This window comes from Sinohyriopsis cumingii, chromosome 18, assembly GCF_028554795.1.
Source record: "Sinohyriopsis cumingii isolate HCF-2022 chromosome 18, ASM2855479v2, whole genome shotgun sequence".
Classification (NCBI taxonomy): Eukaryota; Metazoa; Mollusca; class Bivalvia; order Unionida; family Unionidae; genus Sinohyriopsis; species Sinohyriopsis cumingii.
In genome coordinates, this window is record NC_142978.1 from 65,349,140 (window position 1) to 65,377,110 (window position 27,971).

The 27,971-nt window shown below is 41.1% G+C and overlaps 1 protein-coding gene across 1 annotated transcript in view; it reads left to right on the plus strand.

Moving 5' to 3' along the window:
- Nucleotides 1–27,042, plus strand: part of LOC149776814 (putative transporter slc-17.2) — a 46,823-nt gene extending 19,781 nt beyond the window's left edge. The window contains exons 7-13 of the mRNA XM_089941356.1: nt 1,010–1,105; nt 2,617–2,744; nt 3,441–3,590; nt 4,125–4,257; nt 25,351–25,501; nt 26,264–26,354; nt 26,842–27,042. Coding sequence (XP_089797482.1) covers nt 1,010–1,105; nt 2,617–2,744; nt 3,441–3,590; nt 4,125–4,257; nt 25,351–25,501; nt 26,264–26,354; nt 26,842–27,042 — 950 coding nt within the window. The remainder of the gene's footprint in view (nt 1–1,009; nt 1,106–2,616; nt 2,745–3,440; nt 3,591–4,124; nt 4,258–25,350; nt 25,502–26,263; nt 26,355–26,841) is intronic.
- The last annotated feature ends 929 nt before the right edge of the window (nt 27,043–27,971 follow it).

A 27,971-nucleotide genomic window follows, 5' to 3' on the forward strand; every position in this document is an offset into this window, starting at 1 on the left:
TTATTTAGTTCTTATACAGATACTGATACACTTCTGAACAACTTCCAAAATTTTGAAAAATAGAAAATGAGTTCCTATTCTAGTTCAGCGCTGATAAATGTGAGATAATCAGCATGTCTCTGAAGCAACAAATAAACTTCCTTTGAAAACTACACGGCTAGGTGTTAAATGCTGTTGATAATGCAAAATGCCATGGTGTCACAGTGAATCACGATCTTTACTAGAAGCCATACACGAACAGTATCACAAACGGGGCAAACATCTCAAATGAAATTTACATCTTCTCGTAGCTTTAGGCTTCATGATCTGGATAATTTGCTAAATATCACCATAACGTCTTATTCTTTGGGACCAGCAAACTATGAAGCAGCCTTTCCTCTGAAATAAAATCATACTCCAGCATAGATACTTTAAAGAATGTACTTTCGGTTCTTAGGTTTAAAATGTATCTAACACTCTTTTGTCATTTTTAGATTTTTTTTATTTACTGTCCATACATGTGCCTCCTTTTCATCTTCGTTTTCTTGAAGAATACGAATATCAATTAATAATATTTTAAGGACATAAAATAAATATTTAGACTTAAAGTCGCATCTCAGTTTTTAAAACAAACGTTATGGCTGATCTCAAGGTAAAACTTTGACAACTTTCAGGAATTTTCAATTGGAAAATGTACGATTAAGTCGGGATGCTTTTGTCATGCTTAACATCAGTGCCATAAATTTATAATTTCAAGTCTGAAGCAAATTCAATGCTTTAAACTTGGAATGTTTGTAAATTTGAGGCAAATTATTGTCTCTTCCAGTTCCGTAAGACTAGTGTTTTACCCAAAAAAAAATGTAAGAATGACAAGTTATATTACATTTCTGATTGACTTTTCAATACGTTTATTTTGGTCTTCATTGCTAAAACGTTTGTTTCGTCTTTGAGTCCCCCCAACTATATATTACGTACATAAACCGTCAGAATAATAGTTTATGTTGACTTTGTGCCATTGCATTTGTTGCAGGTTTTACATCTGGAACGATTGTGACCTTTTTGACCTCTGGATATCTCTGTGCCTATGGATTCGACAATGGATGGGCTTCAATCTTTTATATATACGGTATATCTGGGACGTGAAGTAATTGTCATTCTAAATGGCCAACGCATGTATTTGTAATCGTTTAAGATCTGTTAAAGTGATTCTGATAATTCTTTTTCATTCTTACTAACATCAATGTTCAGTAGCTCAGATTAAAACAAAGTCGGGTTATCGTCTGTGATCATTTTATTCATTTAAGCCATTTAGTGTGTGTGTGTGTGTGTGTGTGTGTGTGTGTGTTTGTGTGTGTGATTTGAACCTTTTAATGTAGCTTTAACAATTTTTCAGTCATATCGCTACGATGTCTGCAGTGTTGCAGCTTATAGTGATGTCTAGCACTGGGACATCATGCCGCAGACATGTAGCATGGTATCCCACCCAGTCACATTATCCTGACACCATTCTGACCAGTCCTAACACTAACCTCTTAATGCTGAGCGCCAAGCGAGCCAGCTGTTAGTACGATTTTTGTAATTCTTTGGTATGACTCAGCCAGGGATCGAACCCACGACCTCCCGAATCCGAGGCGAAGCCATTTAATACCAAAACGACTTGTAGAATGTATATAACGGTCATCAACAAACGCGGCTACAAAAAGAGTGCATTTGGCCTCGATTAGTGTGAGAGCCTTTGGCCAAGTGGTTTTAAAATATTATTTATGGTGATTAGTTTTTATTCTGGTGGCCGCGGGTTCCATCCAACTCTATAGTAAATGTTTATCTAACTTTGGCGGCGATCTACAGTTTGATATTTTGCATTAGAAATTTAAAGATAAAACTTTCCCAAGTCTTCCTCACTGGTTAGACTATGTATTCAAAAAGGACATTGCATATGATATACATTGTTAAACTAAATCGTAATTCCCTATATTTTGATGTAGAATTGATGTGTGTAACTTGGGTTGGCCTTACATAAAGATAAGCATTTATCAAACGATTCTATGTCTTCTTTTTCATTTTCACTTCCTGGACTTAAAAAGTTAATCCTAACACAAAAAAACGAGCCACTTCCTTGTTTTTTTTTAACGTTATGTTTTATTTTGTAATTCATTCATTCATTGTACGTTCAATAACTGGTATTATCTAGTCTGGCAAGATTCGTTTTACCTGTTATAAAAAGCTGATAAAGATTGTGTAATTGACTAATTCAGGATGATTTTTAAGCACATAGAAGCAGCCATTTTGGTTTGATGTGTGCTTAGATCATGAGCAATTTCCACAAGAAATTTCATCCACAGTAAATGAAGGTAACATATAGGTGTACCAACATTCTTTACACTGCATGATGCAAATGAAAGCAACTTCGCCTTACACCCTGTTACTCTGTCAGAAGTACGTAGTATATGTAGAACACCCCTATAATAAATTGTAAAATGGACTTCTGTGCAGTATTACTTTCATCTCCAGTGACCACCATTGACCCTCAAATATTGCCCTCCAGAGCTACAAGTAAAATTTTAATGTATACATCTGGTTAGTTATATACATGAACAAATCTTCTTAAATGAAAAATCTATCCTTTTTGTTGAACAGGTCTACTCACTATTGTTTTTCTGTTGCTATGGATTTATCTTGTTGCTGATTCCCCCGATGAACATCCAAGGATTACTTCAGCAGAGAAATTATTTCTTCAAAGAAAAGCAATTCATTCTAAAAATATCGTAGGTACTCCAAACTTACTCAGCTGTTGATTTCAACGTTAAGCAATCGCGGACTTGGGTTTTCAATGTTATTTTGATACAGAGTTGATCTTAAAGATGGTTCGGAGTTCATTTTGCAATATCTATCCAAGAAGCCTCAGAGTTCCAGAAGAAAAAAAGCTTTTTAAATAGTCTCCATGTGTATTTATGATTTCCTTAATGACCAAGTTTTGACCATAAGTACTATTCACTTTATTAATAGCCCATACAAAATGTATATTTTTATTCCGTGCAAATTTAAACAAACTTGAATGTATAATAAAATAATTCATCGATGCACCATCTTGTATATTAAAGAGATTTCGTTTGATTTAGAATTAAATAGGTTCCCCATATTGAGTTTCATACAATCATTCTGTGGTGGGGCTCAATGAATTACAAAATTAACATTTTCGTGTATTTATTTGGGGGTAGCGATTAACTTTAGCGTTCCGGAATCAATATAAAAGTTCGAGTGTAATAATTATATTGTCTTTAAACTCTGTAAGTAGCATCAGATCAAACTGATACAAATATAGGTTCAGATTACAAGTACATTCAGTAATTTAACTTGTATTATACACACTTTTTCTATTTTTTTAGTATCTATAGCATATTTATCGGCTTGTATTGCAGGCATTCTAGCAAAGTGAATAGCGTATATGCTTTATTTTGTAGACATATCCCACACCTTGGAGAAAACTCTTCACATCTAAACCGGTGTTGGCCTGTATGGTGACCCATTTTGTCCACAACTGGTCATTCTTTACTATTCTCATTACTCTGCCGCTCTTCATGAAAGAAGTGCTGAGGTTTAATATTAAACAGGTACGTGTACTCAGCAGAATGCCCACAAAAGATCTATTATATAACTTGGGGGAGGGGCGGGGATTATTTACATTATTTCCTTCATTTTTTAAAGTTAAATCTTTTCTAGAGTGATGCAATATTATTAAAACAGATTCATATAAAACTATTTAGTTTGTGCATTGCTTGGTCAGAAATAATTAAAATACTAATTAGAAGAAATAATTAAATACTAATTAGAAGACACAGAAGAATATTAATAAGTTTTAAATAGCTTGTATATAACATGCTTGTACTTAAAATGTATACGAGAAGGAAGCTTTATATACAAAATTTTTTTTTTAAATTTGTTAGAAAAAAGCTCTTAATTTACTTAAGTAAATATAGTATTTTTACATACAAAAGCCTACATATATACATATTAAGATCATCCCGGTTACATCTTAATCATGACTAGCAGTATAGCCTTTTTTCTAGACTGTTTGCCTTATTTTCACACCTTGAAGTAGCTTCAAAATTTGTATTCAGGCTACCTAATTTCAATTATTTTACAAGAATGGCGTCCTTACCTCACTGCCGTACGTGACAATGACTGTTTCAATGTATGCTACCGGCCAGATAGCTGACTGCTTGCCAAGGAAAGGAATTTTCAGTATATTGACCACTAGAAGAGCACTCCAAATTTCAGGTGCGTGATTATAAACCTAGAAAAACTTACTGCGCAAAACTTAATAAATAACGTTCAAATTCACGAATCTTCAGATTTAGTAGCGTGCGTATAATAATAATAATAATAATAATAATAAATATTCCGTCATAGATTTATTTTTCATTCGAGCAGCAGCAAATCAAACCTGTGTGATAACGTGTATCGATATTTATATTCATCATTTTGTATTCTTTGAAAAGTTTTTTATGGCTGAGGACGCAAGGCTAGAGTCTTCAATCCATTTCGTTCTACATCGACCCTAGGCACATGTACATGTGGATAACCTAACAGTCAGTATCTACAGCTCTGGTAGCTGATTGGATGCCTCTTGAAGAAATTCAGATTATTCATTCTATATATCGAGGAAATTATTTGCGAATAATGGATAAGGCCAATGCTGATAATGACACATGCCCCATATCAGTTTCTTCAATTCAAAATTTGCACGGATGTTTTATTTTAGACTCAATAGTAGTGAATGGGACCACCCTAGGGACAATGGGAATTACCATTAAAAACACCCCTGGGCCACTCTGGGGACTATGTAAATTTAACATGGGGAAAATTGCTGGGCCACTCTAGGGACAAGGGGAATTGAACATGGGGAATAGAGTTTGGGCTTGTCTAGGGACTATGTAAATTTAACATGGGCGATATTGTCGTGCCACTCTAGGGACAAGGGGAATTGAACAGGGGAATAGAGTTTGGGCTTGTCTAGGGACAAGGGGAATTTAACTTGGGAGAAAAAAAACTACTTTAGGGACAAGGGGAATTTAACATGGGAATTTTTTTTAAAAAAATATTTTAAAAAATGGGCTAGGCAATTGAAAGTCAAGATCTTTTCGAGACCTATGAGTGGCCCTGAAAAGGGCCTTTGTGTTTCTTCTTCTAATTTCTTCTATTTCTCCATCAACTTCTTATTTTCTGTCCTACACTTTTTCTATTCTTTTCTTTCTTTTTTCCTCCTTTTTCTTCTTTTTCTCTTCTTTCTGCTTTTTCTCCTCTTCTTTCTTCCTCTTCTTATTTTCTTCTTCTTTTTCAATTTTTTCGTTCCATGCTCTCATCCTTATCCTTTCCTCTTCATCCTCCTTCTCCTCCTTTATTTCTTTCAACAGATCACTGACGATTTCCTTTAGTTTTCGTAAGTTGTTAATCTCCATCTTCACTCGATGGGGACTATAAGAATAGTGATCCTCGTTTAGCCTAATTAACATTTGCTCCATCATGCCCAAATTGTCCAGGACGTCTTGCAATTTTTTCATTTTATCAATGTGGTTCGAAGCCATCTTCTTTTTTATTCTTTGCAGAATGGTGTGAATGACGAACTTTGTGGGTTCTTATAGTTAAAGTGCGGACGTGAAGGAAAACATCCCCATAAGACACAAAATTTATATTACCTAGATCATTACTTAAAACGCGCGGACGTGAAGGAAAACATCCCCTACTTTTCTCATCTCATATTATCTACTATTCACATACGTGAAGCAGCAATAAACAAACCCAAAATCTACCATTCACACACGCAAAGCATTAAAATCAAACCCAAATCTACTATCCACACAAACCATCTTAAGCTCTTACAAAACCCAATAATCTACTATCCACACAAACGTACGTGAGCGCTTACAAACACAAACACATACACTCAAGTAGGAAAAAAAGAGTCAGTGTTTATATTCACACTACTCTACATACACACATTGGCAAATAGATTACTATATCTTTTCTAAAGGTTTGGGTAGCCCTGAAAAGGGCTGTTTTTTTCAAGAACTCCAGGGCACCTGGCTAATGATTGCACCTTCCAGGCCTGGCACCACACACACATCTCCGACTCCAATCTCCTTTCACTCTTCTTTTGACTGGGAGCGCAGAGGGAGGATGACTGGCTTCAGCACCCCAATCCTCTGTCTCTGGAATTTTATAAAACATCCTCTCTCCTATTTTCTTTTCCTCCTCTTCCCTCTGTCTTCTCTCCTCCTCTTCTTTCTTTATCCTTGCCTCTTCTACTATGGCCTCTGCAGCCAGCTCATTCACTATACGCCTAGCATATTCCAGGTGCATCTGGAGTTCTAGAAGCCTTACAATTCTTGTATTCATTGTCTTGCTGTTAACAGGTCGACGATGGGTAGCCCAACTGACGATTAGTTTTTAATTTATACTAAAAGCGCGGACGTGAAGGAAAACATCCCCTAAAACAAAATTTATTTTATCTAGATCATAACCAAACAACGCGCGGACCTAAAAGAAACACTCACTCACTTTTTCTTACTAGCCATTACTATTTTAAAAATTTTCATTAATAATATACTATCCACATACGCGGAGCAGCAATAAACAAACCCCAAATCTACTATTCCCACACGTCAAATATCAAAAAACATTATCTACCATAGACACAAACGTACTTGAGTGCTTACAAACACTAACACATACAATTACACCAGAAAAGAGTCAGTGTTTATATTCACACTACTCTTCATACACACATTAGCAAATCGATTGTTATTTCTTTTCTAGAGATTGGGGTAGCCCTGAAAAGGGCTGTTTTTTGTGTGCGAAGTTGAAGCTAGGACGATCTTTTATATTCTAAGAATGCGACGTCCTCTGACGATAGACTTTCTGACGATAGACCTGCTTCTTCGGAAAGAGAAGAAGAACTCTTTGGTGTCGATACGACAATCGACAAAGCCTCTGTCAGGTTCAGGTTGCTGCTGCTGCTGCTGCTGTTGTTGCTGTTGCTGCTCTCTCTCTCTGCTGTTTCTGAAGTCTGTACTTCTCTGTCCATTCTTCTTTCTCCCTGTTCACTTCTTCTCTGAAGAGCTCTTCTATCAGGTCTTCAGTGACTTTTAACATTCTCACATTCTCTATCTCTTCTGGCTTCGGTATCAGACTGTGTCTGACCCTATGCAAATTCACGTAGGCTTCGTTTAGCTTAGCTAGTTTGGAGCACATCTTCGTAGGAGGATGAGTCGGCAATGGATGGTTAGACTGGAAACTACCCCGGTTTTTAAAGTCAAAGCGCGGACGTGAAGGAAAACATCCCTACACGGTTTTAGAGTCGGAACGTTCAATGAGTGTCATGAGAGGGATAGTAAGAAGTCAAAGAGCATGAATCAAAATTCTTATAGCCAAACAAAAAGACAAAGGCATTTTTTTTAAAACAACATTTTTTATTCAAAATCACTTAACACTAACAAACAACTCTAACATTTTTAACAATAATCCAACGATATAACATCAAACATTTTTTTTCAAATGACAAACATTTTTTTCCAACTAACACATTATTTTGGACAAGGCTGACAACGTTGTGAATGAAATTGTGATTTCCACTGTTGGAAGTCATTAGGCCATTGATGGACACTACGTTTCCTAGCTTGAGACAAAAGATTAGCATAATGGTCACAAAACCATTGATTTACTTTCACATCGTTTCTAGAAGAAGAACGAGGATCAAAATGAGTCACTAAATGTTCTAAGGAATAGCCCAGGCTGCGATGATGCAGAAAATACACACAATATTGTCCACACACCAAGGAATCTGTGCCTTGTAATTTCACATTATTGAATCGGGTGGTCTGAGCATTTCTTCTCATAAAGTCAATGATATCGTCTTCCAAAGGAGGCAATCCATACGAATCGAAATATTCCACACATCCTTCTTGAGGAAAGTAGACGGCTACCCAGTGGGTTCCTGGGAGATGACTGTCGTCCGTGTTGATCACATAAGCTAGATGGTCTTGAGGTTTACGATAAGGGAGTTCATCTTTAGCACAGACGACAGGATTCCAAGAAGCCGTGTACGAACTGTGGTTCAAAAGGTAATAAAGTTCCCAGGTATCCATTGATTTGTGTGTTTTTTTCTTCACAGGTAATGATAAGTGATCAATTCGATTTTTGCTTGAAAATGTCTGACAAGTAAAAGGCGTTTAGCTCCGACTTCTTACTCTGGTCCAAGAGAGATTCGATGCGACGGCACTCCAGAGACGTTAATGGAAGAGAAGAATGTTTATCCAGGCCTTTATACCATTCATTCAACACGAATTCTATCTCGATGAGACCCCAAGCTTTGTCCAGATATTCGTCCAACTTTTCTTCCTGACTCAACCTCAGACATTTGTCGTGTTGAATTTGACTGGGATGATCGTTGTGACATCCATAACACTCTTCCTTGATCAATTCTTTCATTATATCTGCCAGGAATGTAGCAAAACAGGAGACTAAATGGGCTTTTTTGTTCTGGCCATCTCGACTTCATCATGATGACTTCTTCGTCTTTGTCTTGAGATTCTTCTTCCCCGGTCTCCTCACATTCCATCTCCAAAGTTTCTCCACTAGGTAAAGAGGGATAACAGTCTTCCATGGCTTCTAATAGTCTAGAATGACTTCTCTCAAACTGTTGATTTCTATGGTATTGTCAAATTCTGCATACAGGAGGACGTTCACTGTGTGATCTGGAGGTGTATTTGCAAACTGAAGTTCCACACGAATCTGACCGGATTTTATAGGTTTGAAATGTCCCTCGTCGCTGCCTTGGTCTGGAGTGAAATCAAAACCCCACAAAGCATAGCCTCCTGCATAATCGTCGTACGTAATACCGTGACTGGTGTTGGTTCCTAACTGTCCCGTGGCTTCGTACAGGGACAAGTACGATCTCAAATAATTCCTCGCGACACCAAAGTTAGGCTCAAAGGGTCGGGTACACAAGGTCTTGCCGTCGCGACTGACTTCGATCTTGGACACATTGTAATGTTGAAACTCAAAAGGATTTTGATCGTGGGTTCCGTTGAAGGCTGAATTCCTGACGATACCAACAATCAAAAGCTTGGGTAACTGTCCTTGGAACAGATGATCTTCGATCATAGATCGCTGTCCAGCGGGAATGGTGAACGTTTTCACTTCTACTCGTCGTATCGGATACTTGGCGGTCGTTCTGCTCAACGTGTTACTGTCGTCGTTTCCCACTTTAGGCAACACTTCCACACGACGCACGTAAAGTCGGGCTTCTTGAACGATAGTTTTGTATTCATTGGCATGGGCCATCAAATGGAAAGCGGCACTGCTACGATTCATTCTCAGATGGATATCCACCCCGTTGAGCAAATACTTTTCTTGTAACCACATGTCCAAATGCAAACGATCCATCAGTTCTAAACTTCGCCCTTGCAGAATTTTCTTACGACGGTCGTTAAACCCCACATTGTGAGGATTGTCATCTTCTGTTAGGACTGTGTCGTTAAACGTGGATACACCTGCCGTGTCAGGTTTCCATACCACGCAAGCATCCAGATGAGTATTCTTGGCTTCTTTTCCGTACGTCAAGAGATTTTCCAGGTAGGCACGATATGGGTAAGTATCCATGCTGCTGCTGACCAGTTTGTTATTCAAGTACAAGTCCACTTTGCTGAACAAGGAATGCATGAAATTGTTGACAGGAGCTACTCTAGCATCGCCTCCTGGATTGGTGTTGTCCGTTTTGATCACTTTCACTTTCAAGTACAGGTAACTGCTATTCAGATCGATGTAATCTTCGGGCTGTCCTTTGATTTCAAACTCGATGGGAGCGGAATCCGTCAAAGAGGAGACGGGATGAAATTCCACCCACTGGATTCTTGCATGATCATCATGGTGGGGGGCATGGCAAACAGATCCAGTTCCGACTTGGAACAGGCGCAAGACTCTCGGTGCATCATTTTTTCTGTTTTTTCAACAATCGAAAACGTCTAAGTCTCGAACGGTTCTTCTTTTCTTGCCTTTCTAGCTTTAGACGTGTGAAGTCTGGTGAAAGGGTGTTTTCTTAGTCGTCTCTTTCTGCCTTGTCCTTGCTGAATGCCTGACTCGGTAGCGTGCAGGGCATTTATAGGTGTTTCTCATCGGTCCAAAAGGTCTTTGCCCGTTTGCAACAAGACATTTTTGCCTGCCCTGATAAAGACTTCTTTGGGGTTTTGTTTGTCGATGATGACATTTTGGAGAAATTCTTTGCCTTGCGTCAATGCCGCGTCTTTCAAGGCGTGCAATCCGCGTGTCACCATGGTTTCAACACCGGGGCCACCGAACGAAAGGCCGATTTTAACATATCTCCTAAACCGTGTCCTCGCTGTCGAGCAACCCCTCGGTACACTGGATACATGACTTACGAGTCGTGAGAGAACCGTTTTCGAAAATGGAGTTTCACCGTGACTTTTCCTTTGGTGAATGGAATATTTTGTCCCAGATTTCCTTTTATAGCAATGTTGACCGTGTCCAAATACGACTTACTGACAGGTAAATAGTGAGGATGTACAAATTCGCGGTGAACGTGGTAAGTGTTTCCACCTTCCTCGTCAGCGGTCGTGGCAGAATCCACTTTGAAAGGAATGACACGCAGTAACGGCACAGAGGTGTGTCCAACCACGTTATACTCCACCACATCGGAGTACACAAACATCAAATTCAGTCCTTGGTTCAGTTCTACCGGGGCACGAAATAACTTGGTAAAAGACTCGTTGTCGTAAATGATTGGTAATTCCTTTTTCTTGATCATGACCATTCTCATGTCCATGTCTCCGCCCAACATGTCAAACAATTAAGGACAAAATAAAATGGACACGATTTTACTCCCGTCAAATTTCATCAAGAAGCGACGAGCTGCTTTGTGGTATTCCATGGTGACACTTTTTATGACACTTTCCAAAGCTTTCATAAACACGAATTAAACCTGGAGGCTATGGTGCTGACCAAATGTTGACCACTAAAATCATAGCCTGGGGGAATGAACAAGTGATAGGTGGTGTACTTTTGATTTTGTGTCCCAGGGGTTTTCTTGTCATATTTGCCATAGGTATCCAAGTACTGTTGCAATGGTTCGTCATGAACTTCCACATCAAAAAAAATTTTGATTGGGAAGGACATTGAGGACTTGGGTCGGGTGAATCATTTCTACTAAAGCCACTTCCCAATGGGCTTCGTGATCTAAGGGGATGGCCTGAGGTAATTTGGCCGTGTAACAGCACAACGTGTTGTGGGGAAACACCTCCATGGAACTGTCACTGGGTAAGGTTAAGTAAAATTGGTTGTTATTGTTCATAATTCCGAGTTCTGTGGCTGTCCGAGGGGTTACTGGACGTCAGAGGAGTGTCTCCGCCCAAAATGGGGTTGTTATTGTTGTTGGAGTGGTGACTGACACTGGCACTGGACACAAGGTTCCCGTTGTTCCCGTTCGAGGTGAATTTCAGGGATGGATTAGGAAGCAGGTAACCGATGCGACTGCTCAATAAAATGGTCCACAATTGTTTGTCTCCTTGTTGCAAACTCAAATTGGCAATGGCTGCCCCGATGACACAATACACCACAAAGATTTGGCAGAAAAAGAAAATTTGTGTTTTAGGCACACGTTCTCCACACCACACCCACAAGGGTTGTTTCTGTAAATCTTGCAGAGAAGAACTGGGTGAAGGAGTGGTCGACGTAGCTGCGTCTGTGTGAAAGGGCATGACGGTCACTTCTTTATATAGTCGATGACTTGCGAAGCGTCGATCCAAAAATCAAAACTGGGCGGATATCCTTTCCAACGTACTTTGACTTCTTTGACACGTCGTTTGCCCACTTTACGGGTTCTGCGTTCGAGAATGCTTTCGATGTCGTACACGTGGTCTTCTTTTTTGGTGACACGTTGTAACTAGGGCAAATAAAACGTTCCTTTGAGCACTTCTCCTTTCATGTCTTCCAATTTATAGACGGCAGGATGACGACCATGCACTCGTCCAGTGACACGAAACAATTCGGTGGTCCAGTTAGGTAAGTAACCTTTGTCGAAAGTACGTTTGGTTTTGCCAATGCGTACCCAATCTCCTACGTCCAACACTCCACTTTTCTTGGGGACAGCCCTCGTCGGGGACGCACCAAACAGGCGCTCAAACACCAGCACTTCGTTTTCCAGAGACACTTCTTGCGGGGCACGTCCAATGCTTCGATGGTAAGATTGGTTGTACGCTTGCACCAGGTGTGGTAAGATGTCGATGTACTTCAGAGTGTGGTGATGCGTAAAATATTTCCACATGCGTTCTTTCAAAGTACGTTGAAAACGTTCCACGATGCTGGCTTTGGTTTCAGGATTCTCGGTGGTAAAAAAATGAATGTCACGTTTCTTTAATTCTTTTTGGAAAGCTTGGTTCAGAAATTCGGTGCCTTTGTCCGTTTTCCATCGAAGAGGGTGACGACCGCTTTGTTTCAACAACCATTGCAGGGCTCGCACTAACTCGCTGCTCGATTTGGAAGTCAAGGGCACGACCCAGGCAAATTTGGAAAAGACGTCGATGACACAAAACAAATATTTGTACCCGCGATTGTAGTTGGCCAAATGAGAGACATCGGCTGAATCGGCTTGCCATTGATGATCGATGCCTTCCACTCGGGTGCGACTTCTGGAAAACTTGCGTCGAATGGGTTTGTGTAAAGTGTGTGTAGCTTGTTCTTGTAACCATCGTTGCACTTGAGGTAAACGGAGACTTTTCAGTCGAGTTTTGGCAGCACGATACAATTTTTGAACTCCTGCGTAACTTGCAGGATGGGAGGGATCGTAGTAAATGCTGGCTAAGACTTTTTCCATTTGTTGGTTTGTGTGTTAATAAGGCACCCAATCTTGGAAGATGCTACTCTTTTTCTCTTGGGGTACTTTCTTGGATTGTAATGCTTTGCGTGTGTGGCCGGCAATAGGTGTCGAGGAGGAGGAGGAGGATGTCTAAACAGGGGATATTTTTTCTTGTTTCACTTCTGTCTTCACCTTCTTTTTCTCTTCTGATGAAGAAGGGGTGGTCATCATCTTTTTAATCCATCCAATTCTGGAGGTAGGTGGTGTTGTTAACTTGCGTACTGTTTCTGGTGGAGTTTGAAACCGTTCCTCTTCTTCTCCTTTTTCTGTCTTGGTCACTGGTAGTGGTGGTAGTGGTACTGGTGATGGTGCTGGACTTTTCATCAAGGTCTTAAAATCTTTCAGAGTGGGTAGAGCTGTTTCGTCTAAAGCTTTCTGGTGAAAGAGTTGCAGTCGTTGCAGGAGTTGACCGTACTTTTGCGATTTTTCTGTTTCGGACAAATCTTGGCGATCCATCAATTACTGCAGTTCGTGTTGTAACTGGGACATTTCGCTCAAATTGGGATTGGGAGGTAAATGTGGGGTGCGTTGTTCTTGCCAACGATGGTATTCCATCCATCGTTTGTAAGGTACTAAAACTAGTTTTCGTCCTTCCATGGGATGTCAGGGGTCGATTCTGAGATCTTGGGACTTCAGAGGGCCTTTTTATTTCCTCCCACCAGTCCTCCCAACATGGTTCCCAGGACTCCTTTGAGCAATAGGCCTAGCAAGAGGGGTAAAATTCCTCCACGTTGGACCAACATCTTCTTTTTATGACGAAGGGGAATTTTTTTTTAACCATTTGGCGAAGAATGTGACGATGTTTGCCTAAGCATTTTTTCTGGTGTTTGGACAAAGGGATCGTGCCTTTCAACACGTTCAAACAACATTCGCACACGGTATCGATGACCTCTTTGGAGGCTGATTGAATGAGTTTTTTTCGTAGGGGTGGAGAAGCTTTGGAAAGGACAGATAACATGTCCCATGTTTGACTAAACGAGGAGGCAGTCCTTTCTTTGTCTTTCCTTGGGTTTTAGAAGAGGGATGTTTTCTGGAGGGTGACATCTTGGAGTCTTCAGCACCAAAAAAACTGATACCCCTACTTAGTCACAGACCTTTTTTATACTGGAACGCGTCTCCACTGATTGTCTTTACGTCGTATCAACTTGAGGATAGGCATGACACGTCGTGCAGGGGTACGCAACGGACTAAATCGAGCCAGTTTTTGCTTGGACAAATCCAGTAAACTTTGTAACATGCCCGATCTCTCTTGGACTTTGATTTTGGGAGAAGGTACTTTGTGAGCAGCGGCCACTGCCGCTAAATTGGAGGGTCCTGCCACTGGGGAAGTTCTTGGGGTCATCAACGGAGACGTTCTTGGTGTGATCAACGTCTCCAAGTACTTTTCAGTTCTTGGTGTCATCAACGGAGAAGTGACTGAACCTGAGGCTACCGGAGACGCGGTCACCGTCGTGACAGGTCGTGGTTTGCGAGTGTAAGGTTGCGTCCTGGTTGAAGTGCCTCTCTTGCGACTAGTTTTCTTCTGTGGGCTTGTCTTTCTCTGGGGACTTCTTCTCTGTTTCTTTCTCTGGGGGCTTTTCTTTTTGCAGGGTGGTGTCTGGTAAGAGGAGGGTCCCGCCACTGGAGAAGTTCTTGGAGACACGTTTCTCCTTGGGGACCTGGTCTTGCCACCGTGGCTCTTTTTCTTCTTCTTCGAGCTTCGTTTGACTTCTTTTTTCTTGGGAAGAACTTTGGGAGCATTAGGATCCCATCTTAAGAGAGAGCGAATGATGACCCCTCCTAGAGTACTGCTCCCTCCAGGTTTCAAAATTATTTCTTTTTTGGTTTGAGTGTCGATGCGGGGATCAGCCAGTTGGGTCAAAGCGACTTTGTTTCCATCAAAAAGCGTTTGGTTTGATGAGGAATCTGAATGATCCCTTGGAGTAATTGACGTGCTGTCACCGTGAACCATCGTAAGACTTCTTTGAGACTAGCTTCTAAGACACGAGCTCGTATTTGTGGATTTTTTTCTCGACTGATGCCATACAAGGCACGAATCAATTTGACGGGAAGATGTGACTGAAGGGACGTCATGTTCAAACTGTGTGAGACAGACGAAAAGTGTCTGAGGTTTTTATAGATTTTTCTTTTTTGGAGTGAAATTAAGTCGAGGACGAAGACGTGTACAGGACAGGCCCTCCGTCTTGGCACCAGTGGTGAAACAAGTGGGTACGAAATGGCAAATCATCGGGGGTCGTAGGTTTCAAATCGACGAGTAAATAGGCGTGTGGTGTTTGGGTGGCATCGTCGTACGCCTGAGTCAGCCAAGGCGTCCCTAACTGTTTGGCTAAGACTTGCACTTGCGATTTATCTCGATGGCTTTTAAACAAGACCACGTAATGCGCATTGAGACTGATGGTGCGATGGGCTTTACTTTGTTGAAACAAATTTTGGGTGATGTAAAGGACACTGGCATTACGGTGATGCCCTTTGCGCGTGAACCACAGTTTAATTTCTTCTTCGTCTTCTCCTAACATGTCGTCGAAAATGACCAAATGGGTTTGACGGGAGTCAGAGACGATGCCGTCGTCTTCTTTAGGAATGCCTTCCACAAACACGATGGAATCGCCCTGACTTTCTCGCAAGAGGCTGTACGACGATTGCCACTCTTTGTAACACCACACGATGCGTTGAGGTGGACGATCGATCAAATGATGTTTATGTTCGATCAAACGTTTGACGAATTCGGTTTTGCTTGAACCGCTAGGTCCAGCAATGAGCATGTTAAAGGGATGGCGAAGATACAAAGCCTCCCAACTGGCACGATCTAAGTGTTCGTCGATGACTTTGACAGTGGAGGAAGAGGGAGCAGAGAGAGCAGAGGTAGCCATAGTGTCTGGAATGTCACTTGTGACACGAAAACAAACAAGACAAGAGTTTATATACTTGTTTCAGGACACGTTTATTGAATGTTTTAAACATGAACACGAAAGACAAAAATACATAAAGGCCAAAGGCTTAAGTACAAGAATAAAAGGCACATGATAACCATCAACGTGGAATAAACACAAGTGTCTGTACAACATGTTTTGGGTAATGTTCTGACCAGTTCTATAGGGGGTAAGGTCACACAAGTGTCCTCCCGAAAGGGTCTTTCAGGCATGTCCACGACAGTCCTGTCCTGGGTGACGGGTTCTTCTTCTGGCACCGTCACTAACACAGGTTGAAAAGTAACATTTTTCTTTGGACGTTGAAAGGAAGGATCACAACTCTCGTGCATACTGGGCCACTTCTTGGGTCCAAGCCTCAAAATCCCATTTTTTCCAGGCACGGACATCTGTCCAGTGGGGGTGTAAGTCACAAGCTACACACACATCGTCATACACGTCTTGGGTAGCTTAAAGTTGATGAATCTTTTTTTCCCGTAGAGGTCGAGAAGTATCCAGATGAAAACGCAAGGCTTTGAGCAAAAGGAGTCTCTCGTGAACATTTAAAGGCACCACTTTCATGTTGAATGGGGTGGTAAATACTGTTCGTAAAGGGTCCACAAGGAATCGGCTGGTAAATGAAATCCCAGAAAACAAGTCACTAAGACACACACTATGCGTCGTCCCAAATTGAACGGATACAGTTCTCGTAATAATTGATGGTAATGATCCACGGTTTGAACATGGTCATTGAGTTCCTTCCACGGAATCTGTTCAATCACTTGTGACATAAGCCGTGGCATGGATTCCTGATTTTATAGTCTCTTTATTTCGGAAGCAATAAAGGTACTTTCTAACTAGACATCTTCATTCTCCAGTGGGGAATCTAAATCTTGCATACTGTAACCTACACTTCAGAGTTTGTTTAGATGTTTCATCTTCCGCTAAGCAGATTCCACGTAAAATATGTTGGTAATCCTTTAACTCGTCTTCTTCAATGCGTTGCTCTAGGTGAATCTCGAAGTAACCAAAATGATGAATATTTAATTCATTCACTAACTGAAAGTGTTGAACACGGTCTGACCACTGAAACAATTTCTGACGAATCATTCCTCTTATACCATTCAGATACCAGTGGTTAAAGATCTGGTGACGTAACGGATGCAATTGTTCTTTACGTTTGACTTGTATTTTGACCAGCTCTCGGTAAATGCGTTCTCTCAACTCCACAGGCAAAGCACGAATGTTCTCTTGAAAAGCATCCATGAATAGGTCAGTCCGTACAATTCACAATCTTCTCCTAGAGCAAAAGTAATCCACAAAGTGAGTAATTTCTGACACTGCCATTCAGGGTAACGTCCAAGAATCGCATTGAACTCTTTTGATGTAAACGGTTTAGAGTAATATAACAGGATGAATGCACCCTTGACCCAGAGAAATCTAACACATTGATTGACTTTTTTCACTTTCCTCTTGTGAATTTCTCGGCACAAAAGTTCTACAGTCACCCATTGAGATTTCACTCTGGCAAGCCCCTGCCAAACTTCCTTGTAAATCTTCTATTGCAGTTCTTTAGGTAATGATTCAATATCGTTTTTCAAATGGAGTTTAAATACTGGTCTCGGTGATGTCCAACATTTGACTCCTAGCCAATCTGGTTTCTTCATCTTCGACGACATGGTAAGTTACTTCAATGTCTCGGTCCCACTAAGGGTAAGTAATGACAATTCGGTGACCAACGAGCATGTTCTAGGTAGGCCGAATATTGTGGTTCCCAGTGGTGAAGTGACACACCGCAACTGAAGCACTTGACTTTATCCCCTTCGCCCAAGTAGAAAAATCCGGCTCTGGCTAATTCTTCAGGGGTCGGTCCTCACAGATACTTAGGCCATTTTCCTTTGAACGATTGAAGACGATTTTCAAAGTCGCAGTATTCCGACAAACGCACAGGAAACGAATATTCGTCTTTCACAGGTTCGTTTCGATGAGGGTTGAGTGACATGGACAGGAGTTTGCTCAGGGCTGGATGACATCCGTAGGGGGGTAGACGTGAAGGTGGACATTCACCTTTAAAACGAAACCCAGTAAAGCGTCCAAGAGGACGAATGGCATCGCTTTCGCATCCCTCAGGTTTGACACGCACAGCATCACTTTCCATGATAGGGCTAGTGAGAACAAAGTTCCCATGATGCTTTACGGCATCGCTAAGGTCACAACGTACAGCATCGTTCCCATCGCAAGGCTCACAATCGCATTCCACTTCAGAAGCCCCAAACTTGAATTGTGCTTTTCTGAACTTGTTTTGTGTTTCTCTGAAAGTATTCATCTTGTTCGCTTGGTCTTGGTAGTCAAAATGAACTATCGATCTTGCCTAGGGTTCCTTTCTATATACAGACCAATACCGACGTGTCCATACGGTAAGGTGAAATGATTGGGAAGTCGCACTCGCTTCTGGTACACGATTTGATAGACTTTTTCCAAGGGTCGACTGACGATGTGGTGAGTGGGTAAACGTACAATCTTGTTGGGTTGATAGGTGGTCACTTTAAAGTGTTCATCTTCTCTAGACTGCAAGGCTTCTTTCAAAACCCCAAAGTTCACCACTCGACTGGTACGATAATTCAGAGTCAATCCTTTCACTTTGCACTTCGTGTGCACTTCTCCTTGTTTGTCCCGGTATTCGTAGCCGTAATTTTTAGGACCGCCACTGACGAAACTTAGAATCTTGTCGTCGGGGTGCTCATCTGTCCAGGCTCCTAAACGGTCTCCTTCGATGTCAGGGTGCTGTTGACTCGGGTGATGGATGTAAATGCAACTGTCCGTGTCAAAGTACAGGACACGTTCCCCTAACAGTTCTAAAGCTTCGTACAGTTTTAAGGGAGCATGAGCTGTCACGTAAGCCGCAATCATGACATTTCCAAAGGGGTCGTCTTCTACAAAGTCCAGATCTTCTTCGCAATTGACCAAGATCAAATTCTCGCGAACGACGTCCACCTGTTTGATGAATCTGGTTTTGTCGTGAATCATCTGGAAGTAGCGGGAAGGTTCCGTCAAATACTCCGTCTTGGGTAAACACGGCCGTTGTGCCATTTTACCCCACAAGCAATTTAACATCACTTTGGCAAACGATCGCCTGCCTTCGTTTTTCTCGATGTGATCTAAAGTGATACCTTCTTGTGCCCAGTATTTCTCTTTGAATGTATTTTGGTCTTCGGGAGTGTGACACCAGGAAGGATAGCCACTGGCTTCTTGCTTCAGTTTCAAAAAGGCATCCACGTAGTCTGCGAAAATACCCTTGTGGTATTGTTGTGTCTTGGGAAAGTGGCAAATTTCGTACACTTCTAACAGTTGGTATCCCATGTCCAGAGCTTTGACCAATTCTAAGCTGACCCACGTCCCCGTCAAGGCGCGTTCTTCCTGGGTGTGCTGACAAGGCTGGTCTTGGTTGCACGTTTCGGCACAAGTACGGCACAAAGGAAACATCAGTTTGCCTTGACAATGGTGAGGTAACACGGGATGGTACAAGTCGGTGGGAGGCAAAACTTTGCACTTGATCAAACTTTCGTATTGTCGAATGTTTTTCAGGTCGATGTGTTCCGTTAACAATTGTGGGTGCCCTGCAGGAAAGCGACAATATTTGCATACGTAGGGATACAGCGAACACACGTCCAAGTATTTGATTTCTTCTCCTTTCTCTTCGTCGGCTTGGTACAGCAAACAGGTGGCATTGGTCCCTCCTCCGTACAAACTATCCCTTGGGTTCAGGGGGTCCATGAACTGGTAACTTTCCACGAGGCGTTTAAATTCGGGATCAGTTTTCAAACGGTGATCGTACTTGTGTTCCCACATTTCCACCACTTGGTATCCTTCATGTTCTAACTTTAGGCGTCGCTGACAAGTGACCTGGTACAAGTCTTCCATGGTTCGTTGTAAAAACTGATTTTTAGTGCCACGGTCAGGGTAACAGTAAGGACATCCGTGAAATAAGCAACCGTTAAACTCGTACACAATCTTGGGGTTTTCTAAGTCCCAGCCATCCACCGAATGCGTTCCAATGGTCTTTTCGCCCCCTCCGTTGCGGGCATGCTGAATCCATTTGTCTTCCTTGTCGCACAGGTAATGTAACCAGCGTAGGGCTTCGACCGAGTATTGACGTTTGACATAGTTGGTCGTTTGAGGACTGATGACAGCCACGGTGTTTTCAGGCATGAATCGTTGTCGGTAGACTAAAGAACACGCTTTGGCAATGGTGCAAGCTTCTTTCAAAGGATCCACCCCTCCGTGTTCCATGAACAGTTCTCGAAATTTTCCACAGCATCGTCGTAAAATGTCCACGTCGGAACGACAATACTTTAACATTTCTTCCTGAAAGTCGAAAGGGTCGGAGGCATGGACCTGGTACCAAGCTTAGAAAGCTTCTCGTTGTTCGGTACGCATGTTGTCAGGGTCGTAATAGTGAGCCTCAGGTAAATGGGGTAGAACGGCGTGTTGATTGGCTTCCGCATTGAAAAAGTGAGGAAAATACCCTTTAGCCATTTCTGTCATTCCAAATGTTTTAGGCATTCGGCTCAAAGGCATGGCCAAGTAACTCATCGAATCTTTAAACTGTACTTGTCCCACTTGCATGAAAATGATTTTGGCTCCGTTCAAAGTGACTTTAGGACACGGTGCCTTGTTCCGTATAGTATCTCAAAAGAAACTGTCCATCGTATCCGGAGAAAGTGTGAGCCATCACCGTGGCATGACGATGACAATCTCCGTAACGTTCGATGTCCTCTTGGCTCCACGTCTTGTCGATGGGGTCAAAGACCCATCGGGCGAAATCGGCTAGCGTGTTCGGTCACCGAAAGATTTTTTCACGCCCTCCGGGAATCTTACTGCAGTGAGGGCAATGACTGAAGATAGGTTCTTGAATGTACTTCTCGCACGCTCGATGAGCCACGCAAAAATTAGGAGTGTGAATACCGGTCTCTTGCATGCATTCGAAATCGAAAAAGATGAAATTGCCTTTCTTCTTATGTCCATCCTCTTTCTCTGGTTGGGATTGGTATTTTTGCACGTAGCATTGGTTTTCCAAGTCCACGATGTGGTGACAAATGTGACATTTTTTCTTTCCTGAACATACGTGTGCCTTGGCACTGTTGGTACGTATGCCTTGGCCACACGTAGGGCACAATCTTAGCAGTTGACAAGCACATTTCTTCTGTGAACCTTGTATCTTCAAATGTTGTTGGTAACACGCAGGGCTGACAAACGTCCGCTGACAAGTTGAACAATGCACTGGTTCTTGCCCTTCGCTCAGACAGGGTGGAGAGGCCAAACATCCTGAGCATTTCGATCCACAATGCTTGTGTTGCTCTCGATTGTTATAACCATAGTCACATTTCTCACAATAATATCTGTATCCCAGGAATCCAGTGATACTGGTAATGGTATAGAAATGTTCATCGTGATAATAGACATGAATGTATTTTCCGTCCTTAAAGTCTTGGCCTCGAAACAACAGAGGTCCGCGCACTTCTTGAGGGTGCACTTTCAAGGTGTAGCGTGGAGCTAGGGCATCTTGCAATTTTTGCATCAGGAATGCCACAGGGCTTGTTTTTGGGCAAGTCGGCTTGTTGCAACAGGAGTTCTGCTTCGTTTCGTTGTTTGGCTCGGTCCGATTTTCGAATGTTCTCCCAGGCTCTTTTCCATTCTACCGTGTCGTTTTTGTCGACATAGGTTCGTCCCACCACGATAGCCCTGGCTAAACACTTCTGGTCTTGAGGGTTGTTAATTCGGACGAGGCTTGTTTGGTGCTGCGAAGCTCATCCACCAATAACATCTTTTTGCGTCCAGTCCCTTGAGGAGGAGAGACGTGGGTCATGTCCAGTGTGGCTTTTCCATCGGTGATGTCAAACTGGTCATTGGATTGTTGCACGTGTTGAATTTTGTCCATGACTTTGGAAGCGGTCAATTCTGCAGGGCTACTAAACTCGATCCAAACAGGGGATTTCAAACCGTCGTGTTGTATGGAAAGTCTCAAGCGATCGTCTTCTTTGGGTTGACATTGTCGCTTGAGTGTGGTGAGCAAAGAATCCCACATGTCGGTGATGAACCCTTCTGCTTTCTCTAACGGTACTTCGGACTTGAAATCTTTAAACTTCACCGTGTATTTGTAAGCCGTCGTTCTAAATTTTCTAGAGGGTCGCTTTTCCGTCTCTTGAATGGAATAGTAGTTTTCAGGGTTGACTAAGGGTGGTGAACTTTGTTTAGAGGGTTTGTATTCTGGTTCACTCATGTCCTCTTCAAAATCACTGGCATGAATTTGTGCCAAGACTTCAGCCCTGGTACGAGGCGATAGATTACGTTTATGCCTCTTACTTTCTTCTTCTTTCTTCTTGAATGAATTGGATCGTTTCATCTTGATAGCAAAACGTCTAATGACTAACGTTTAAACACCATGGACTAATTTATAGTCATGGCAGACCAGCGTATATAAAAGGGTGTGTGTCTTGTCCTTTCACTATTCATTTCACTCTCAAACCGAGGACAACGATGGAAGAGACTACACAAATCGAACGTTTCATCAGAGCTTTGCGAGGGGTCATTAGAAAATTCTCTTCAGACCAGCCGACAGACAACTCTCCTTCCTTGCGAGATAAAAGTCAAGATACTTGCTATATCTGTCAGAAGAAATGGCATTGGTCTTCAGAGTGTCCAGACCATCAAAAAAGAAAAAAAGGGGTTAGAAAAGACAAAAGTCAAGATACCTGTTATAATTGTCAAGAAAAAGGACATTGGTCTCCAGATTGCCCAAAAAAGAAAAAAGAGCAGTCAGAAGAAGAGAGGGATTCTTCAGAGGAAGAAGAGGAAGAAGAAAAGGAGAAAGAAAGCAGACAGGTGAAGAAAAAGAAACAGGAGAAGAAAAGAAGAAGGGAAGAAAGTGAGGAGGAAGAGGAGGAAAAGACTGTGAGGGTGAAGAAATTCAAAAAACAGAGAGACTAAACAATGAGACAGAAGAAGTCTATGAACTTTTTAAAGTGCTCTGTTGTGAATTGTGAATTGGATTGTAAATATTTATATAAGAATAAATTAGGTATAAAAAGGTATGTGTCTTTGGGTTTTGATTTTAAAATAAGAACGTACACTCACACACTCATACACAAGTACTATAGGGGTAAAATGGGTTGTTTTTTTGAGTTTGAATGGATGTTGGCAATTGAAAGTCTATCTCTTTTCGAGAGACGTGGGTGGCCCTGAAAAGGGCCTTTATGGTGTAGGGGTGAGTTTAAGCAATCAACTTTAACTGTCTTAAGCCTTTGCCACGGCCAAGGCCTACTTCTGGACTGCGTACTGTTGATGATGATGATGATTTGGTTGAAATCACTAAGGGTGGCACGGTAGGCTTAGTCACAGGGTTGGAGTGTTTAGCTCGGGAAGGTCGTATTCTCTTCGGTCGTAATAAAGAAGTCTGATACATTTGTTTCAGACTTCTTAACTCCGCTAAAATGTCTAACAGTACCGTGACCGTTTGATTTTCACACCCTTGTTTCTTTGCTGCTGCTTCTTCTTCTTGTTTTTTCTTACCTCTTCTTCTTGCTGTTGTTGCTGTAGGAGAAAAGCTTGTTCCGCTTCCTTTTGCTGTTGTATAAATTTCTCCAATTCTTCTTTCTGTCTCTGTCCAAAATTCTCCACGTGCGGTAATGAAGGAGACGAAAGTTCCGGAACAAATTCTTGCGAGGTAAGAAAATCCATAAAATCCCAATTCACCTCTTCTGAAGGTAAGTCCGGGTTCCCTTGGGCGGTCTCCAATGCTGGTGCACCCCAATTTATCGTTTTCTGAGTTTCCGTCATGTTTAAAAACTGTCACATGGATTGACTACACACAGGCGCTAGCGAATGTATATAGACCACGTGACGTCACAGACTGCTCTCTTCCGATTGGACGTGGGCTGACTGAATTTTGTAACGCGTGTTTGGATTGGTCAATGAACTCAATCCGTTTCAATCCTTCCTCTACCTATAAATAAACGCAGTTCTCTGTATTGATTCACCTGTTCTCGGCGCCTCAACATGTGGACCGACGTTCAATCTTCAACCCTTGTATCTTCGATGATGTTCAGAATGGACATACCGATGTATGCCCGATCCAAGTGAACAGTTGTCCACAGGACAGACACCAGTCTGTGGATGCGAAGAGTATATGTGGAGCGTCAAGGATGCCTCAAAAGAGTCCTGATTTACGGTCCTGCAGTCAGGCGCAGCCTAAGGACAAGAAGAAGACCAATGCGGTGCCCTTTATGTTAATATATCTTAATATTAACATAAAACCCAAAGGCCCTTTTCAGGGCCACTCATAGGTCTCGAAAAGATCTTGACTTTCAATTGCCTAGCCCTTTTTTTTTTTTTAAAATCCCATGTTAAATTCCCCTTGTCCCTAAAGTAATTTTTTTTCTCCCATGTTAAATTCCCCTTGTCCCTAGGCAAGCCCAAACTCTATTCCCCTGTTCAATTCCCCTTGTCCCTAGAGTGGCACGACAATATCGCCCATGTTAAATTTACATAGTCCCTAGACAGGCCCAGACTCTATTCCCCATGTTAAATTCCCATTGTCCCTAGACAAGCCCAAACTCTATTCCCCATGTTCAGTTCCCCTTGTCCCTAGAGTGGCCCAGCAATTTTCCCCATGTTAAATTTACATAGTCCCCAGAGTGGCCCAGGGGTGTTTTTAATGGTAATTCCCATTGTCCCTTGGGTGGCCCCATTCACTACTCTCAATTGACAACACGGATGTCGTCATATTTCAATACCTAAAGTGGATAACGTTTCCCTCATCGGTCAACTAACTTAACTTGTGACGAGTAGTAATTATCTCATCTGCAAGACGGATCATGCTCAGAGTTCTGTTTTTGACATTTAGATCTGCCAACGAGTGGTGTAGATGGGGCTTTGCATTAAAATGAACTCGGAAAAGAGCTGAGTGGTACAAAATCCACATGACTTCACAACTTAAGTTTTCTACGAAAGAGGATCAGTCCTTATGGAATAAATTACATGATTTGTATATCTACCCTATAATAAAGAAAAGTGTTTATTTATTCCCCAACCAGTCTTGTAACTTGGAATGCCAGAAATACCTTTGCAAACAAAAATGCTTTAAAAACAATAAAAATGAAAACAGTGCGATAGATCTGCATGTTGTCGCCGCTTGTTCAAAATGAGAACATATATTACGTTGACCTAGTTAATATTATTTACCATTTCAGTAATGATCCTCCTCTACGTTGTTTGTTTGCTTTTCGTTTCTTTTGTTTAGTTTTCTTTGCAGCTGCACTCGAAGGACTTGTCAGAAGGCATAAAGACGGTTTAAAGAAAAGATTTTTTAAAAATATTTTTGTGAACAAGTCACATTTTGATTTGTTTCTTCGCTATATACAAAACAATGATGATATTATTTCTTCTCTTTTTTCTATTAGTTCGACAATAAATCTCATAAACACTGAATATTTTATTTGCTGTTTGGATCAAGTATGTTTTGTCCTTTGTTTCTCTAAGCATTCGTGGGAATGAGCATCTGCCTCCTTGTAGTGGGGTTTGTCACTTGTGAGTTACGGGCCCTATCTGTCGTCATAGTATGTATCTGTACCATATTTGCCGCTTTTACCTTCGGAGGACTTTGTCTCAGCCACATGGACTTCGCTGGGCCGTAAGTATGAACGTAACGGACTGGATTTTGTGTGTATCACGATCAGTCATCAATTCCCAATAAATGTGACTCATATGAGTATAGGGGTTGGTAAGACAGAGTTCCAAAGTTTGTGCTGTATATCTATAGATTTGTTTGAAAAATTCAATATGCTACGTTTATAAATTATTTGACATATTTCTAAATCGAAAATACGTGACATACTTGCTTGGAATATTTATTTCCTTTCTGCAATTTCTTTTCTGGGGTAATCAAGAGTGTAAATTTCCAAACAGAAAGGAAGTTGTACGAATTTCAAATTGAAAAAATATGCCACTTTGTTTTAACCATTTCTTCTGCTTTTCTAAATATTTTATTTTAATTGTTTTGTGGTAAAGGTAGACGATAACAAGTTCTGGAACAGTTTCTGAACTTGTGCTTACAGCAAACAATAGTCCCCCAACAATTAGAAGTTGTTATATTAATCTTTCTAAAAGAGACCAGTGCCCATTCATTTAAAAAGAGCAAACTGCATATTTTAGTGTGAATAACTAAGAATATTTAGAATGATATAATAAATATTTGACAATATCTTTTTCTCCTTGACACTATCAAAATGCTAGTAATTCGATTATGACTGAACATTAACAATACTCCTCGTGAATTAATACATGTAAAGAATAATAGAAACATTCATCACCTATTCTTAAATTAGTATGTGTTTCTTGACACATCACTATGAATTATATATATTTATATATTGCATGCATTTTGCATTATCAGATTTGCTGGAACAGCATTTGCAATTACCAACGCAGTCGGACACACACCGGGCATGATAGCACCACAAGTTGCGGGATTTCTGACACCTAAGGTACGTATTTCTGAACCACAAACACATCATCGTCATCGTCGTTGCCATCACCCTTAGTAACACCCACATTAATATCGTTTGGCGTCTTGGTCCAATTTAAGATATTTCTAATTGAGTTTTTGTTGTGAAAATTAACATTTTAGACCACTTGGAAATAAACGGCGTAATTATAAATTGCTTCTTTTGTTAGCACCAGAATTTTGTTTTGCGAGCAAAATTATTTCTTGGTTAATCAAAAGCAATATAAAAATTGCTAAACAGATCATATTCCGATATATTTAGCAAAACCAATGTTCGGCTTTCTACGCTAATGCTTTACGAACCTAAAGTTGCGCCTCATGGAATCAATTACATAAAACGTCACAGCACAATCTGTCACGGGCTATAGTTAATAGTTCTTTTCGAAAAGGAAATAGAAAAAAATGTAATAATATATTTGATTTAACTTGGAGGTGAAGTTCGGACATTTCTTTATATTTTTCGACAGGGCTCGCCTGAGGAGTGGAGGAACGTGTTTTACGTTGCCGTAGCTTTGCTATTGATTGGAGCGTTAATTTTCGGACTCTTTTCATCTGCAACAACGCAAAGCTGGGCAAGAATTAAACTAAATGACCCTATAGTTATTGTGGAACTGGTGGAACAAAACAAAGCCGGGGGAAAAAATGATAGCTGTGAGAATATTGGCTGAACTAAAAAATATATTTCAGCTTTTCATTTAAATAAAGAAAAACAAAGAACACCATTAGTTGTATTGCATATTCTGATCAGCATCTTCCTCCTTCTTTCTGCTGTGTGGATAGAGCGTCCGCCTCGGATCCGGGGGGTCATGGGTTCGATCCCAGGCCGAGTCATACCAAAGACTTACAAAAATGGTACTAACAGATGCCTCGCTTGGCGCTCAGAATTAAGAGGATAGTGTTAGGACTGGTCGGCCTGGTGTCAGTATAATGTGACTGGGTGGGACATCATGCTACATGTCTGCGGCATGATGCCCCAGTTGCTAGACATCACTATAAACTGCCACACTGCAGACATCGTAGCGATATGACTGAAACATTGTTAAAGCTACGTTAGAAATCCAAATTACACAACACAAACTTTATGCTGTGGTAGGATCTATTCCAAAATTTTAACTTGCCCAAAACATTGTATAGGTTTTTATATAAATACAAGGCGACCTATTTGTTTTTTGTTTACACAGAAGGGAATAGAATCTCTAGTACTTCGTACTGGAAGGTATGGAGCTCCTCAGTCGTTTAAGTCAGTTTCGTTCATAAATGGTTATCAAAAAGAAGGTCTGTTTGAATTTGTCCAGTTTCAAGTCATTTATTTTAACAGTAATATTGATTTAACTCCGTTTTCTACAAGAATTATATGGTTTTGAATGCATCTGTTTCGGTTGTAAACGTTCTAAAAAATATAAATATTTTCTCAGAAGTTTAATCGTGTTTGCTTAATGCATCAATAATAGCTTAAATCAGAACTACATAGTTAACGCTTAACCGTCGGCATACTCTTCTGCATCTGTCTGAAGTTGTGTAACCTTAGCAAGTAATTTCTTGTAAAAGTCAGTAAATGTAACGTCTTTTATCGTTTGATGATCTCACTGAAATCTGT